This window comes from Gouania willdenowi, chromosome 15 (assembly GCF_900634775.1).
Source record: "Gouania willdenowi chromosome 15, fGouWil2.1, whole genome shotgun sequence".
Lineage (NCBI taxonomy): Eukaryota > Metazoa > Chordata > Actinopteri > Blenniiformes > Gobiesocidae > Gouania > Gouania willdenowi.
The window spans coordinates 16889034-16905608 of NC_041058.1; the positions used below are offsets into that span (position 1 = coordinate 16889034).

A 16575-nucleotide genomic window follows, 5' to 3' on the forward strand; every position below is an offset into this window, starting at 1 on the left:
ATATCGATCAAGGCGGCAATATTGGTATCTTATCGGAGGTGAAAAAGTTGTATCGCGACATCCCTAATAAAAGAGATAAAAGAGAAACTTTTTAAATCACTGTTTGTATGAAATGAAATGATTTGAATAGAAGTGAATAAATCCTGTCTTCTCCTGACTTGGACCAGCAGGTGTCAGTGTTCTCCAGGCTTCAGGTCTGGATGAGGTTGTTGTTGCTCCTCGTTGGGTTTCCTGTTTGCTGTTGCCTGGTAGTCATATCCTCATATCCTCATATCCTCATGTCTGTGGTCACACCAGGCACTGACAAGCTGACCATGAAGCTCACACACACCCTCTGACACACACACACACACACACACACGGATCATTCTGGTAAGAGAGGTCGTCAAAAAATATCTATGCGTTTACATTTTCTGTTTAGTGTTTATTATGATTTTTGTTTGTTAAAGTTTATGTTTAGCAGTAAACACAGCTGTGGGTTGGCTCGTGTTGGACTGTGGCTGTGTGGTGTTGCTTTGTTGGCCTGAGGGTCACAAACTGGGAGCCCTTTGTTGTGTGTGTGTGTGTGTGTGCGCGTGTGTGTGTGTGACTCAGTGTAAGCAGCCTATCAAGCTGACATGGCATTCATGAATCCTAAGTAAAGCCTGTGACTGTGGGTTAGAGAAGCTGTGAAAGATCCCACAGAGGTGTAGATACAGGAGGGGGATTTTCTGCTAAGGTGAGTCCCTGGAGGATATTTGATACTAAATAAAATATGTACCACCTGTGTAGCATGAAAAAAAAATGTTGTTTTTTTTTTAAATTCATGATATACAGTCATTTTTTTTTTCATACATTTTTCTTAAAAAATCATCACAAATGTTAAGACTATTTATATATTTTCAAAATTGCTAACTTATTCTTCATCTGCCCTGGTGAAGGAAAAAAAAAAGAGTACTTTATTGTATTTTAAGTATATCTAAAATGTTCCACTAATATATTGAAAATGTACTTACACAAATTGTATTTTTTGTAAATATATAAAAAGTATACTAACATCACACTTTCACGGAAACACATGTCAAAACAATTGCATCATTACACTTTATGAAAAATTTATTTTACTATAATATACTTTAAATTAAATGTATGTGTAATTTTTAAAGTGTACTTAATTAAAAAAAAAATAAATTTTTTTGTTTTTTTAATCAGTCATTGTATTTCTTTTTTCACATTGTTAAACATTTAACCCAATACCTGATATATATTACATATTTATGTGGCACTGATTTGTACACAAAGTGCAGAACTTGTGTAAATTAAGAAAGTTTATCAAGGACACACTTTCAAAATAAGACAAAAATGGCATGACATTTCTTTTGAAATTCTTTTTTACACATATTTGTTTTACAAACTTTAAAATCAATGCTGAAAATTGTCATTTTATCATATACTGAGAACATATTTCAGATTTTAATATCAATACTCTGATATTAGGTTTGAACATGTTTTAAGTTTTATAAAGTTATCTTGTACCTTAAGAAATGTATTTGGAAAGTGTTCAATAGTATTACTGTGAACATGCACTTCAACCCATATACTTAAAGCATACTAACTACACTTGAACTTTAGCACATAAAAATATACTAAATACACTTCAAGTTGAACATTTTTGTAATTTAAATACAATTAAAATATATTTAGTACACAATTACTTGTTCCAAAATAGTATGCTTAAAGTTAACTAATCAACATAGACACACTCGAAGTATATTGATGATTAGTTTGGCTTCAAGTACACAAAAGTATGCTAAATTTTAGTACAGTTAACACATTTATTTTTCACCAGGATGTATTTGTTGAACATTTAAGTCGGTGTTTCTCAACCTATTTTGGATCATGACCTTATTTTGATATAAAAAATATTTGGCGACTGTATTACAGATACAGAGTAGCCAGGATTAGTGACAAGTTGTGCCAGCTCAGATATATATACTAAATTTCAGAGGTTCCCACCCCCAGTCACGATACGATACAATATATCCCAATATTAAAGTATAACGAGATTATTGCTTTTTTTTTTGTAATATATGACTTAAGAAACAACTAATCTGTGAATGTGTACACCTTCATGAGAACATTATGTAAGGAATGAATTTTATTGGCATATTTTACACTCAAAACATTAGCTTTAACATGCCATGTGCCAACAACTTAAAAACAAAAAAACAACGTACAATCTTCCTGTGGCTTTTAAACAAACTTTGACTGTAGTGCAACATGACTTTAGTGCAACTTAACTGAGGTGTATGCCTAGAACAACAAATAAATGCAGAACGTTCTGTCTTTTTAGATTTTATCAACATGCCCAGGGTTCAGTGCACTTCTTTGTGCAGTTACAATGTGTCCGGCAGTGGAAAAGACTTTCTTGGTTAAATAAAGGTTATTATAATTTTTTAAAATCGATATGGATGTATTTTGAATCGATCCAAGAATCGCGCGACGTAATATCGCGATATATCGCCAAAACAATTTTTTTTTCAACACCCCTAGATATGAGTTGTTGAAATTTGACAAAGATGAAAGATAGGGATTTTTTTCAATTTTTGAATCTTTTATTTCGTAAAGCCTGTCTTTGGTTAAAATTTTACATATCTGACAAACAAATAAATACATAAGCACTGATGAAAGCATTGCCTCCTTGGTGGAGGTAATTTGAAAATTGGCATTGATAATCATAATATTGGTAACTTTCTCAGCAGAATCTCAAAATCAGACAGAAACTATTATTCAATATTTACACCACTCATATACTGGTGAAGCTATGTTAGCTTTATTGATACAGACTCCATGAAGCAGCCCGATGGAAGCATGGTAGAATGTTTTTACTAGCAATTACTCCAACTATTGCCATTTTTGTGTATATTTCCATTGTTTTGTTGCTAAAATGTCAAGGCCAATGACACATCAGACATTTTGGTATGGAGTAGGATTTCAAATATTCATTTATTCTAGAAAGAAACCTTTTAAAACTATGTATGGACTCACATTCCAATCCTAAAACCATGACCACCTAAGATACTATTGATACGATGAATAATCCATAAGCAAAGCTGGTATAAATCATGCCTGTATTATTCTACAGTTGTGTAGATGGCTTGGGGAGGATGCATTTTCTTGTGACATTGATAGCAGAAAGTCCATCAGTAGATTTAAAGCTATATCTCTGTTGATTGGGTTCTAAAGACCTTTGGAGCATTAGTAGAGCAGCAGAGCTTATCAGACGGTCAAAGGACAGAAACAAGGGGGAAAAGCAGAAACAGTTGAGGGTGATTCATCATTACCAGTCTCTGTGTGTTGGACTGGAGATTCCTCCTTTCTGACACATTACTGGTGACAGTTAGACCGTGATGGATGTGGTCAGACATATGAAACTCTGGCCTTCCTAATGGTGAGCACACTGTGCATGACTGCTCTGTGAGCTGCTGTAGCACATTGTCAATCAATGATCCAATCATGGATGATGTAATACCGTCACACTCTGTACAGTAATAGTACAGCCTATTCTGTAAAGTGCAGCTTGGACATGAATTCCAATAGAACAATAACTGAAACCTATTCGTCATGTAAATGTTAAGGTGCAGCTTCCATCAATCAGTTTGTCCAGTTCATCCAACATTAAATGGATTTAGATTAGAACAATTTTACAGCTTTATTTCAGCATATCAGCTTTCTTTGTGTTTGGCACATTCACCTGTTGGATGGTTTAGTTTCCAATCAACAAAACCTGGTTTTCATTGGTTTGTGGTCCAGTTTTAATGCTCACGCATGCATTGTTGTCTTTTTAATGGTGATCAGTGAGTCATGCTGTTGCTGGTTTTGGGCTTTTCATTTCTTCCTATTCAATATTTTCAAGTGTAGATAAGAAATAGTCCACGCAAACTTCAGCTCAGGTGACAATCAGACCCATCGCGTAGTCTGAAGTGACTACGTCATCATGTCTGATGAAGGGCGTTCAGCCCGAAATGTCACGTTTATTTGGTGTAAATTAATTAAAATTGGGAGCTAACCACACAGTTGTGCGGACTTTTTTCATTGCATCTTTGGACTTTTTTGATCCAGTGCACTGCTCTCAAAGTGATATGCGTGTTTTTTTTTTTTTTTTTTTGATTGTGCTACTTGATATCTAATTGTATACTGCACTAATAAGACAATTGTATTGGGTGTGGACTCCTGGAAGAGTAGCAATGGCTCTAGCCAAAAGAGATCCAAAGAAAAAGAAAGAAAGTCATGCATACTAAACTGCTTTTTTTTTTCTTGAAAAATAAATAAAAATCTACAAAACGTATTTAAAATGTAACTGAAGATTTTCTTTTTAAAATCAAATTGCAATTAAACCTGTAATATTGGGATATGACTATTATTTTATTTATTTGGATTAAATAATCAACTGAAAAACACAGTGGTTAGTATGGTACATTAGTAGTTGAGAAGTTTTTTACTTTGTCCAAGTTTAACTAATCACTGTCTGTGTCTTGTGTCTGCAGCATCATGGCATTGTCAGAGGACAATGTGAGTGCCTGGAGCTGTGAGCAAGTGGCCCAGTGGCTACAGGAAGAAGGTTTCGGGGTGTACGTGTTGCTGTTGTGCACAGAACACCGGTTGGATGGCCTCAGCCTGTTGGCGCTGACTGAGGCCGACCTGCGAGGACCTCCGTTGGGCATCACCGTGCTGGGAGACATCAAACGTCTCACCATAGCCCTCCATCGACTCCAGAGACGGAACCACAAACAGCTGGTAGAGCTTGGTCTGCGAAGTTCAGATGATATTCCTGGTGGGCTCTCATTATGCCGCACAGTTCCTGAGTGGAGCTATAACCGAGCGGACAGAAGGTACACCAGTGGAGATGAGCGCTTGTGCAATGGGACTGAACTGAGGCTGAGGAGTAGTGACAGATCTGGATGGAGTTCAGAAATAACAGAGTGTTCTACACACGCCAATGGGAGGTGCAGGCAGAAAATAGCTGGCAGATTGGACCCTGAAGTGTGGAAGACGGTCCTCAGCTGTGTGTATGTCTTATTTGTGTTTGGATTCACATCCTTTGTCATGGTCATCGTACACGAGCGTGTTCCAGATATGAGGACATACCCACCCCTGCCTGATATATTCCTGGACAGGTATAAAATGCACGTGCTTCGAGTGTTCATGGGATGAATTATCTATCTTGGGTTGACTGACTCTATATCTCATGCTCTCATATCTAATCTAAATGCTGATACCAATGTTTTCTTCTCTGATAGTGTACCTAGGATCCCCTGGGCTTTTGCAATGGCTGAAGCATGTGGTGTCATCTTGTGTTACATGTTACTGTTGATCCTTCTTCTTCACAAGCACAGGTAGTAGTTTGACCATGCTTCACTCTCAATAGTGCAGCCAGATAAAGAAGAAGTGGACAAGATGAAAATTCCTAATCATTTGTCTTTTAGGTCAATTCTGTTCAGGCGACTCTGCTCCTTGATGGGAACTGTGTTTTTGCTTCGTTGCTGCACCATGTTTGTCACCTCACTCTCCGTGCCTGGGCAGCACCTGAAGTGTGCCAGTAAGGTGGGAAGCACACATAGTTCAACATAGTTCAATACCTATGATAGCCGACCATCATTATTACTGACGGTTTTTTTTTGTCCGCAGACATATGGTGATGCCTGGGAAAAGATACAGAGGGCACTTGCCATCTGGAGTGGATTTGGGATGACACTGACAGGAGTCCAAACCTGTGGGGACTACATGTTCAGTGGACACACGGTTGTCATCACATTACTCAACTTTTTCGTAACTGAATGTAAGTTTTGAGGTTTATTTGATTTCCCTCTAAAGCCTGAATGTGTTTTCTCATTTTAGTGTATCATTTTTAATTTTTTTAATATTTATTTGTATTTTATTTTGCACAGTTTTCTAAGCCTGTGTGTGTTGGCTATGAAATATGATTTAGATATTCCATGTTCCCTGACCAAAAATGAAGAAAACAGGGAATAACATGCTGCTGTTTTCCAAGAAGATTGTGAAAATTGATTCATGGGTAAACAATTGGGATGTCCCGATACAACTTTTTCATTTCCGATATGATACCGATATTGCAGCCTTACGTATCGGCCGATACCGATATTGATCCGATACAATATCAGCATGAATCAGACATACTTTTTTTTTTTTTTTAAATAAAATAATAATAATTACTTGTTTCGTATTGTGGAATGTTAGAAAAGGCTTGATCAAGTGAGCAACAGTAGGTATGAGAAAAACTCACCCATTTATTAGTAACCAATTGGTTGCATAAATTTTAACCTTCAACATAATATCTACAGTATTCTACAATTGAATAAAACAAATAAAAAGTGAATTGCAAAAAACAAAAACAAAAATCGGAATTTTTTGGACATTTTAATCCGATATCCGATATTCGTTTTCAGGCTGATATCGGACCGATATCCTATATCGATATCAGATCGGGACACCCTAGTAAACAAACGATAAAGAAGTGAAAATTGAAGTTAAAAAACATTAAAAAAGCTATGGCATTGATGCAAGCTTGTGTTCTTTATCCTATTAAACCAAGAGCATCTCAGAAATTACCCTTTAATGCAAATTTCAGCTAATAGAATCTGGTACTGTAATATCCCATTTTATAACAAGTGTACTTCCAAAATATTCCCATTAGTCTGATAATCACATTGTAATCACTATAAAAGAAACTTTGTACTTGTAGACATGGTCTTCAAAGCAACAAAATAACAAACCTATAGGACTTGGAAAGACAGGATTATGTTGTTGCATGAAAATGTGTTTATCCATGTGCATTTTACACTCTTCTATACGAAAAATACCTACATATTACACTCGTGCAGATAAGTTTAATGAATGCAATTAACCATTTTTGCACATTTTTGCACATTCTTTTCATTTGTATATATATATACTGTATATGTGTGTGATGGTCCCTCACTGATCTCTTTAAATGACAGACACACCACGTACCTGGAATCTGATTCACACCATCTCCTGGGTGCTAAACCTGTTTGGGATTTTCTTCATCCTGGCGGCTCACGAGCACTACTCTATTGACGTTTTCATTGCCTTCTACATCACCACCCGTCTCTTCCTCTATTACCACACCTTGGCCAACACTCGTGCCTACCAGCACAGCCGCAGAGCACGCATCTGGTTCCCCATGTTCTCCTTTTTTGAGTGCAACGTGAACGGACCCGTCCCCAACCAGTACCACTGGCCATTTGACAAACCTGCCTTCATGAAATCTCTTATTGGATGAAGCCATTTGGTTGAGCAGCTGATTGACTGTAATGATTTCTAAAATTGTATTTACATTTTTTTAAAGTGCAATATCGTCCTATATTTGTAATAATAGATTATTTTTGGTACAAATTTTAAGTAGGAATAGTTGACACATGGGGAATATTGACTTTAATTCATGCAGCTTGGTTTAACACAGAGACTGGAATGAATCTGCCACAGCTGGTGTATCTTTGTTTTTATGTACAAACATCACTCAGTTACAAGATCATAAAGTCAATAACAATTTCAAAAATGGGTGACAACAAGAAGCAGCAATGTTTCTCTTTTCCAAACACTCATTACACTTAACCACAGGTAATATTTCAGTATTATTCAAAGACAGAGAGCCTCAGATTACTTCCGATCCTTGAAAATGAGCAAAAACAATGTAATTTTTTTCATCTGTGATGTAATATTGGTCCGCTTCAGGAGCACATTCTGAGAGTATTATTTTCCTTCATTCACTGTAGGTGTGGTCACAGTTCACTTGTAAATCATTAGCATCAGTTAATATCTGTGCTAGGCTGATGCAGAGATTAACTTCCCTGTCAAACGTGGTGATATTGTGCAAGCCGCCTTGCTCTAGGGAGATTTTGCATTTACATTACTTTTTTCCCCACCAAAGAAAACCTTTCTTGCACTAAAGCACAAATGTTTCAATAGAAGAAACTATTTTTATACCCAAAACTTGTATTTTCTCTTCTGTTTGGGGTAATCTCTTTACAGAGCTTTACCTTAACCCACTAAAGAACTTATCTTAAACTTGTTGATGTTTGCTATTTCTTTTTTCTTCTATACTAATTTTCTTAATAGCTTTTTTATAGCTTGGTAATTGCATAGTAAGCGTATCTGACTTGGTCTATTGTTTGTGACCAGACACTGTGAGCTGTTAAAAAGCATTTTTGAAAGCAAAATGTCCAAAGGGGATTGTTTACTCTGCCATGGCTAATCCAAACTTTTTAAGTGTTTACAATATGTGGCCTTATTATGCAGGGACCTGATACTTCAAATTATTTGTGCCTAATGGCTCAAAAAATAAATGTTTACAAATTTATCTGTCGTATTTGATAATTTTCATTTTGTCTGATTGCTTTTTTTTTTTTTTTGTGTACTTTTGGGTAAATGCATTATAAAACCATCAACAGAAGAAATGATTGCCTGCACGCACCTTTACATACATGATGATACCCACACTAATACAGATCTGCCATGAAAAAAACCATTGCATTAGATTCATTGTTTTTTCTTAAAGAATTGCATCATGCTGAAGCTGTTTTCCCGCACAGTAATAATATTACTTTTCTTTTTTATTTAAAGTTTGCAGTTTAGTTTAGTTCAGTCTGAACAGCAGCAGCAGCAAAAATAATTACACTTAACATAATATTATATGGATCATTTAAAGCAATAGAAACAAATAAAGGAAAAAAAGAAAATTTTGTTTTTGTTTTTTTATGTGCATGGCAGACCTTTCAAGTAAGGTATGAAGGATTATAATTGGTTTTTGTGACAGCTTTACTGTTGAACACATCTGCATGAGTGTCGACATTAATGTGCATATTTTATTTGTAATAATGCATTTTATTGGAAGGGTCACTTTTATAAAACCACAATAAAAGTTAAGCTAAAACAGTATAAAAACAACACTAAAAGTTAAGCTAAAACACAGACAGGGCAGGGGGATCAGGTGGAAAATGCTTTCCGGCTTTTAATTGTGAGAATGAGTCCATCCAGAAACAATTGGAATTGGAGAGAAACAACTTGAATAATGAAGTTGAGTTTTAAACTTTACATTTATGGATGTGAAACTTCCCTAATAAAATATAGAGTAACAACAGTCCATAGTTTATTTTCATTTTCTTAAAAAAAAAGGTGATAATGTTCTTCCCTTGCAATATTCATTTTAGTGAGGTTTTTCTCAGAATGTAGTTCAAGCTCTTTCCAAAATGTACTGCTATATGAGCAACCATATAATAAATTAATTACACTTTCAGGTTCAGTTTTACAAAAGATAAATTTGTTGATGTAAAAAATTCCAAAATATATGCTTATATGTGTAGCCCCTTTAACATCGATATAATCAAGAAGGGCCCTGCATTCGATATTTTATCATTTTAATGTGCTTGTGTTTGTTATATTTACTTTCACATTTATTAAATTATACCAAATAAAAATTTAATGACTAGCCATCACACACTAAAATAAAGTCTCTTTATTTTTTTCTTTACTAAAGGAAATAAATTATGACTTCAAATAATATTTCTCATTCCCCAGACCAACTTGGTTCAAACCAATAATATCACATTTACTCTAAACCAAATGATAAATAACATTGAAATAAAATAGAATTAAATAGTGGGCCCACTCATTCACACGCACACTCAGACCAACACAATACCCTGGTAATTTTTAATTAAAATTCAAAAGTTCTGTTGTGAGGCCTTAAACACTCTGAAGAGCTTAAAATTAAATAAAACAGTACCTTAATTCCAATGTAAGGGAAATATTCCCTTTAACTGTTAAACATTGTTTTCTTAACCTCGTTTTAGCTTTTTAACCTGGTTACATATGGATAGTTAGTATTTTAGTAATTCTCAAATTTCGTTTGACAGAAACTTTAAAAGGTGCAAAAAGCCTATCATTTATTCTATTTTACTGCTGGGAGTAGAGTTTATTACGAAGCTAAAATAATATTACTTCCCGATTTTCTTCGTTTGTTTACTATGACGTCATAATCATGCGACGCGCACATGTCCTCAACCAGGAAATTGTTGTTTTGCCTTGGACGTGTGTTTGCTTTCTTATTCTTTTCGAGTAAATGACTTCTAATTTGTTATTATTATTATTTTTCATCTAAGGGACTTTTAGAAACATGTGTTTACAAGCCGAGTACGATTTTGGCCTCATGAAATCCTGCATTATTTAGTGATAGTTTAATGACTGGGTGGTGTTTGTAGAGGATGTAAATGAAGTGGATCTGTAGTTGAAGATGGAGGAAGGGGCCGAAAAGGCAGAAATATATGAGCTGCAGCTGAACGGAGCTACAGAGATCATGGAGATGCTTCTCATAGATGTGGAGAGCGACACATCGGTCAGGCCTGGCAGAGAAGATGCATATTGTTCAGTAAGCCTTTGTTTTTAACTGGAACATATGGTAACACTTGTTTTATTAATGTTGGTCGCCTATAAGCATAAAAGGTCAAACATTGTTTGCATCAGAGTTTGAAACTGCAAGTAGCAAGCAAACAAAAAATCCTTTATTATTCAAAGATCATGGTTACCATAGTCACCATAGTTCATTTTTGGGGTAACATCTTTAGCAGTACACAGCATTAATACTGTGGAAATTAAGTCCCTAGTCTAAGGAGTTTTATCGACAGGATTTGAGATGTTTTTGTGAAATCAGATTATATATATATTGTTTGTTGTTGACACCGTGTTAATGTTTATTAAACAGAGGAATGTGCTGAGGAAGCAGCGACACTGGGAGAGGCAACTGGCTGCTAAAAAGAGCAAAAGACAAGAGAAGAAGCAGAGGCGGAAAATCCATCGTCAGCAGGGTTCAGGTAGAGATCAAAAATGTAGCATCATTTTGTGTTTTTTTAATAGATGGATGAAAGTCAGGTCTTTTTTAAGATGTAAATTAGTAGGACTAAATATGTTTTTCATACAGGTGTGAGCAGAGACCAGCCTCAGTTCACTAAACGGGTCATAAAGGCTATCACTAAGGAGCGTTTGGCTGAGGCTCAGTCTACAGGCCTCAAACTCTGCATTGATCTGAGTATGACAGATAATATGTCTGACAAGGTGCAAGCAAGAGGAAATCTATTTTTTTTATTAATTTTTTTGCTTATCCTCAACCCAAAACTGTTTGTTTGTGTATGTTTTTGGTTTAGGAGATCAGTCGACTGGCCGGCCAGTTGAGACGCGTGTATGGGTCGAATAGGAAGGCTTGTCGGCCGTTTCATTTGTTCCTGACAGACCTGAGAGAGGACAGCCGTCTCTTCAGGGAATGCATACGGATGAACGAAGGCTTCCTAAATTACGCAGTGAGTGTTCCTCATGTTTAAAGTTTGTGTAAAGCAGAAATACATTAGTGTTATGAGTTTGTCACACCACAGAAACGTGTCATTGACCACTGAGCCAAATTTGAAAGATGAAAAAAATAAAATTAGCTCTCAAAATCATGGAAAAACAAGAACTTTTCTCTGCTCTGAAACGCTGGGGGCGTGTCAGTTAGAGGCGCTGGAACCACGCCCACGCACGGGAAGGGCGCCGCCTTCGTGTACTGTCTATGGGAGAGAGCAGTGTGAAAGCGACTCCAACATAGTATTTCTCCCATTGGTTTTCCAAAAGTGTTGGGATTGGGCCAAACAATGTGTCAGCAGAAAGGTCTGCCTCGCCTGAGTCCGAATATGTGCATCGCTCAGGTAGAGTCAGAACTGAACCCGCAAGAGGTGAAACACACAATCGCGGTGCAAAAAAAGTGCTCATTTCATGGCAAATGTGGCACCAGTGGACGCGTTTTATTCCTACGAGTCTGAATATGTGGTTTATTTTTGGCTAGGGGCCAAATTGCACCCGCTGGAAGCCGCGGAAGTTTGGTGTGCTTCAGCAGCAGGGTTGGGTTTATGCTAATGATGGCTTCGTTACGCAACGCGGCAATGATTTCTGACCCGCCCATTAAATCCTGAACACAGAAATTTCAAACACCGTTTGTGAATCCTAGCTCTACAATTACATTCTAACTGGTTGAATGGCTTTTTACATGTTTTAAGGAAATACATTTATGAACTATTTAATGTGTTTAGAAGAAAATGGCTGAATTTGCTTTACACGGACTTCAAATCTCTCGTGTGGATATTTCTATTTTCTACAAGGACAGGAGCAGCAAATCAGCTCCAGAAATTCAGTTGTAAATCAGAACTTAATGTGTTTCATCAAAGCGACAATAAATCATTTCAGGGCCTTTTTCTTTTTTTTTGTATTTGTGTAAAACCATCTATATCACATATCATGAATACAATTATTATGACTGATTAATGGAAACATATGCATATATTTGTTTTTTTTTTTTTTTATTCATTAATTTCTCTTAGCTGAATATCTGTGAAGATAGCTGTCTGGACCTCTTTCCCTCAGAAGCTGTTGTATACCTCTCACCAGATGCTGAACATGGTGAGAAACTTAAAACACAGCTGAACTCCTCATTTTGTCTGGATCCAATTAATGTACCTGTAGTCCAGCAGAGGGTGCTATTAATCCTAATATTTTAATGCTATTAGTCATACTAACCCTAATTTTTCTCAAGTAGTGGTCCCTCTAGAATAGATTGAACTAATCTGTTTTAAACGACCTTCACATACAAAAACAAATTTAAGATTATTAAGAGTTAGCCAGAACATATCAATACAAGAGACCTTGATCACAATGTTGTCCACATTTGTTTGACAATCATTGGGTGGTTTTGTTTTTCCAGCTCTAGAAATAATCGATGCTGACAAAGTGTATGTCCTCGGTGGTCTTGTGGATGAGAGTATACAAAAGGTATTTCATACTGAAAGTTATTCAACACAGTAACACATTTATTGTATAGCCAGTGTGAAGTTCCTTTTCTTTTAACTCCAGAAATTGAGCTTCTCAAGAGCTCGAGAGCTCAACGTTTGCACCGCGAGGCTGCCTATTGATGAATACATGGATAAGAAAGAAAACATCAAGAATTTTTACTGCAAGATCCTGTCAGTTAATCAAGGTCAGAGAGAATCTTTTCAGATGTGCATTGTCTTTGTGTTGGACTTGTTTTGTTTCAAACTCTCTTTGTTTGCAGTCGTTGATATCTTATTGGCTTTCTGTGACACCGGCAGCTGGGCTGAAGCTCTCCAAGCTTGGTTTCCACTGGGGAAGGGTTATGTTGTCGCACCACGGGATTCCCCTTCCTGCTCTGCAGTGCAAACCCAAGCCAACTCAACATTTTTGACACATGTATAATGTGTGTAATTAATGCCTATTTCCACAGGAGTAAAACCAGTGCAGCCTTGGTGTGTGATTATAGAGACAAAGCTCACCACCAATCATTCCTTCGTTACTGAGGTAGATCTTATTTTCATCTTGAATTTTCTCATCTGAAGAAAGTGCTTCTTTTGATGATTTGCATTATTCATTCATTTTTACAGTTTCGTTTACCACAAGCTGGAAGAAGCAGGAAAAAAATGTGTTTTTTACGATTTTTTAATTTAATATTATTTGATCTTGAGGTGATCAATCAGGGGGTTTTCTTTCTAGCTAGAGAAGCTGGTTTTTTCCGTGCTGTATTTACTTTTAATTATACTTGAATAAGGTATTTCAATTCTGTATTATTTAATTTATTGAGATGGATTTTTCATTATATTCATCAACTGAAGATGCCTGAAATCTGAAGTTGCAGTAAATATATATTCTCAAAATGCTGGATTTGTGTACTGTAATTTCTGTAAACTATATTATAAACAAAGTTTATAGATTGAAGTTAATGTATTCATTACATTAACATAATATTTGGAAGATAACGCACAATTAAAATGTTTAAATACAAAATGAGTTTGTTCAATAGAGCTGGAGGAGTGTCAACAAGTAAAAGAATTCTTTGGAGCGTTTAGGCTGCATCTCAGCAAATGTTTGCTTCACCAAACATGTGAATAATCAAATGTTTGAAACTATGCAGGTATACCAATAAAACAGTTTTCATATTTTATCCTGATTAATTAAATGATTTGTATTTAATAAATAATTGAAATGACATCTTTCAGTTTGACCTGACATATTGGTGTTTTGTCCAAAACTAAGTCCCAAATTAAATATGATTTATTTACATTTTTCAAACAGGAAAACACACAAAGAAAGAAATCACAAATAATATTCTGACCAAAAGTTAAACGGCAAATAATAAGAAATATAAGTAAGTCAGCCTAGAATAAAAAAAATATATAAATAAAATAAGCAATATCATATAAGACAAAACAAACAGAACCCGAACAAAAATAAATAAATATTTATGTGCTACTATAACAATTACAATAAGGTATGTAGGTACATTGTATAGTGCAGATTGTGTAAATGGCCTACAATGATTGAAAAAGGACAAAAACAGAAAAACTAAATATGGGAGTCACGTGACATGTTCTATGAAAGGTAACCAAACTTTGGAAAATTAAGTGTCCGAGTCTCTGAAGGAGTGCTTTATTTTTTTTTCCTAGTTTCATAAAATAATGAGCATCTTTTATCTAGTGAGAGTGGGAGGGTGGATGAGAGTCCTTCCAGCGCACCAAAAGGGTTCTCTGGCCTAAAATTAACTGAATGTTGATCATTCATTTCATTCATTAATTTATGTATTTAGCACACATAAAAAAACAACATTTAAGGTGCAAGGAGGGAAAGAAGCCCAAAGGGCTTGTATAAGAGCTCCGCTCCTTTCAACGTTACCCTTGGCCTGCAAGATACTGTAATTCTTTGTCAGTCAACTACGGCCAGTAAAGAAGCAGTGTTTGCTAGAATTGCTTCCCTACTTTCTCTCAAAAAAAAAAAAAGCCACGAAAAAATAACATGAGCTAAAGCTGTGACAAAAAGAAATCCACCCGGGGTATGAACTCACAATTATGAGACTATATTAACATCCCACATAACCTCAGACCTGACAATAAGAAGCATTTGAATGTAAACAATACCTTTATAGAAAGTGTGTACTTCACACATATGAGCAAACATATTAAGTCATTAATAATGACGTGGGCAGTAAAGTTGTATTGCTTCTGATACACGGTGACAGAAACAATTCATGGAGATATACAGTTTAATAAGCTTTTTCCTTGAAAACAAATATTTGCCTGTCAAGGAGATGTGTTATTCTTAGGTTGTTTAGGTGATGCATACATAGTGTAGAGACCATAAAATAAGAGTAATACGCTATCAGCCATGTCTCCATGTGATGGTTCTCCTGCTGTCACAGCTTGTACAGCGTCTTTCTGATTAAAGCATTGATCAAAGACTAAGCAAACCCTTGAAGTATCTGACAGCATTTTCTATAGGTGATAAACTGGTACTATAGGACATTTAGTGTAATGGATTTTTCTATTCCAGTTGGATATAATTTGGCTGCTGGATTTTCTTTTTCCTTCTGCACCCTTATTACACATGTACATTAGCACAGAAACCAATAGTTCACAATAGAATAAGAAGAGAGCGCTGCTGTAGCATTAAGCACTGGCCCTCACTTATCAAGTGGATCTGTGAGATTGCACATCAGTTGCACACTTGCTATTACTTGCCTGCTGCACAACCTCCCACTGTGATTTGCTATCTTCTGCAACATGCAAAGATCTAAAGCAGACTTTTCATTCATTCCATAATAAGCCTATAAGAACACACGGTCACTTAATTAAGTGCACATATAGAGAGTAAGAGGTGAATGTTAATGAATGAATGCGTTGGGTGTGTGTAGTGTATCCTTTCATTATAAATAAAAGGAAGGAAAATTAAGTAAAAAAAAAAAAAGGTTCAGGAAATTAATTTTTAAATGAATTCAGTTATACATCAAAGTCACCAATTAGTCTTGTGTGAAGTATAAGCAAAAAAAAAAAAATGACATGCGAAACAATGTTTTAATGACTTATTGATTACTAGAAACATACATTAAACAGTACTCAAAGTAAAAGTTAGTACTTCCGCCCCCCTACCCCCCACGTTTATTTTTGTTAATAAATCTTCTCATGGTTCCCTTGCATACAGAAAACATCTCATGTATAAACTTAAAAAGGAAGAAACCGAATCTTGCACAATTGGAACTTAATTTATTTCCCACAAAGGCATCTGTATAAAATAAAAGGTTTGTCAAAATGTACAATTGTTTAAAAAAAAATAATAACACCAATTAATTCAATTAAAAATAAAACATACTCTCAGGCTCTAAGTATAGTTAATTATAAGAACTCTAAAACAGCGCCAGGCCAAATGTGAACAAACAACATAATAGGTAGAAAACTACAACCTGAACTGAAGAAAGTGGCTGTGCTTTGATCAGAAATGGCACAACAAAGAACATATTGATTATATTTAATGTGCCTTCATAAACTGCTGACCTGCAATAAGTGCAGCATTCTGGTTTAAGGCAGTGGTTCTCAAACCTTTTAGGCTCAGGTACCCCATTTCTCTTATTTCTGAATCCAGATACTTCCTTTGTCCAACGACACGCTTTTGCTCAGAATAGAAAACAAACAAACA

At 35.7% G+C, this 16575-nt stretch overlaps 2 protein-coding genes across 4 annotated transcripts; both read left to right on the top strand.

Annotated features, from left to right (window-relative positions):
* The first annotated feature begins 233 nt into the window (after window positions 1–233).
* LOC114476855 (sphingomyelin synthase-related protein 1-like) lies at window positions 234–8380 on the top strand. Of its 2 annotated transcripts, none has more exons than XM_028468840.1 (6): window positions 234–372; window positions 4527–5156; window positions 5280–5375; window positions 5466–5583; window positions 5668–5818; window positions 6999–8380. In XM_028468840.1, exons 2-6 carry the CDS (start codon window positions 4531–4533, stop codon window positions 7301–7303), a joined length of 1296 nt encoding a protein of 431 aa, XP_028324641.1. In that variant the 5' UTR covers window positions 234–372; window positions 4527–4530; the 3' UTR covers window positions 7304–8380. The 2 variants fall into 2 exon arrangements, with proteins under 2 accessions (XP_028324641.1, XP_028324643.1); XM_028468842.1 differs by lacking the exon at window positions 234–372 and adding an exon at window positions 391–718.
* Window positions 8381–10074: 1694 nt separating this feature from the next.
* On the top strand, window positions 10075–13916 carry trmt10b (tRNA methyltransferase 10B). Of its 2 annotated transcripts, XR_003675641.1 has the most exons (9): window positions 10075–10447; window positions 10781–10889; window positions 10997–11130; window positions 11220–11372; window positions 12423–12501; window positions 12803–12870; window positions 12952–13075; window positions 13151–13413; window positions 13497–13916. XR_003675641.1 is itself a non-coding variant. In XM_028468852.1 (8 exons), exons 1-8 carry the CDS (start codon window positions 10313–10315, stop codon window positions 13309–13311), a joined length of 963 nt encoding a protein of 320 aa, XP_028324653.1. In that variant the 5' UTR covers window positions 10075–10312; the 3' UTR covers window positions 13312–13916. The 2 variants fall into 2 exon arrangements, 1 of the variants encoding a protein (XP_028324653.1); XM_028468852.1 differs by having other exon boundaries at window positions 13151–13916.
* Window positions 13917–16575: the final 2659 nt, after the last annotated feature.

Bases quoted from the DNA above. Each gene is read 5' to 3' on its own strand.
- LOC114476855 (XM_028468840.1), top strand. From the start codon at position 4,531: ATGGCATTGTCAGAGGACAATGTGAGTGCCTGGAGCTGTGAGCAAGTG. The intron at 5,157-5,279 runs GTATAAAATGCA...CTTCTCTGATAG, and splicing joins CCTGATATATTCCTGGACAG to TGTACCTAGGATCCCCTGGG. The intron at 5,376-5,465 runs GTAGTAGTTTGA...TTTGTCTTTTAG, and splicing joins CTTCTTCTTCACAAGCACAG to GTCAATTCTGTTCAGGCGAC.
- trmt10b (XM_028468852.1), top strand. From the start codon at position 10,313: ATGGAGGAAGGGGCCGAAAAGGCAGAAATATATGAGCTGCAGCTGAAC. The intron at 10,448-10,780 runs GTAAGCCTTTGT...TTTATTAAACAG, and splicing joins GAGAAGATGCATATTGTTCA to AGGAATGTGCTGAGGAAGCA. The intron at 12,871-12,951 runs GTATTTCATACT...TTTTAACTCCAG, and splicing joins TGGATGAGAGTATACAAAAG to AAATTGAGCTTCTCAAGAGC.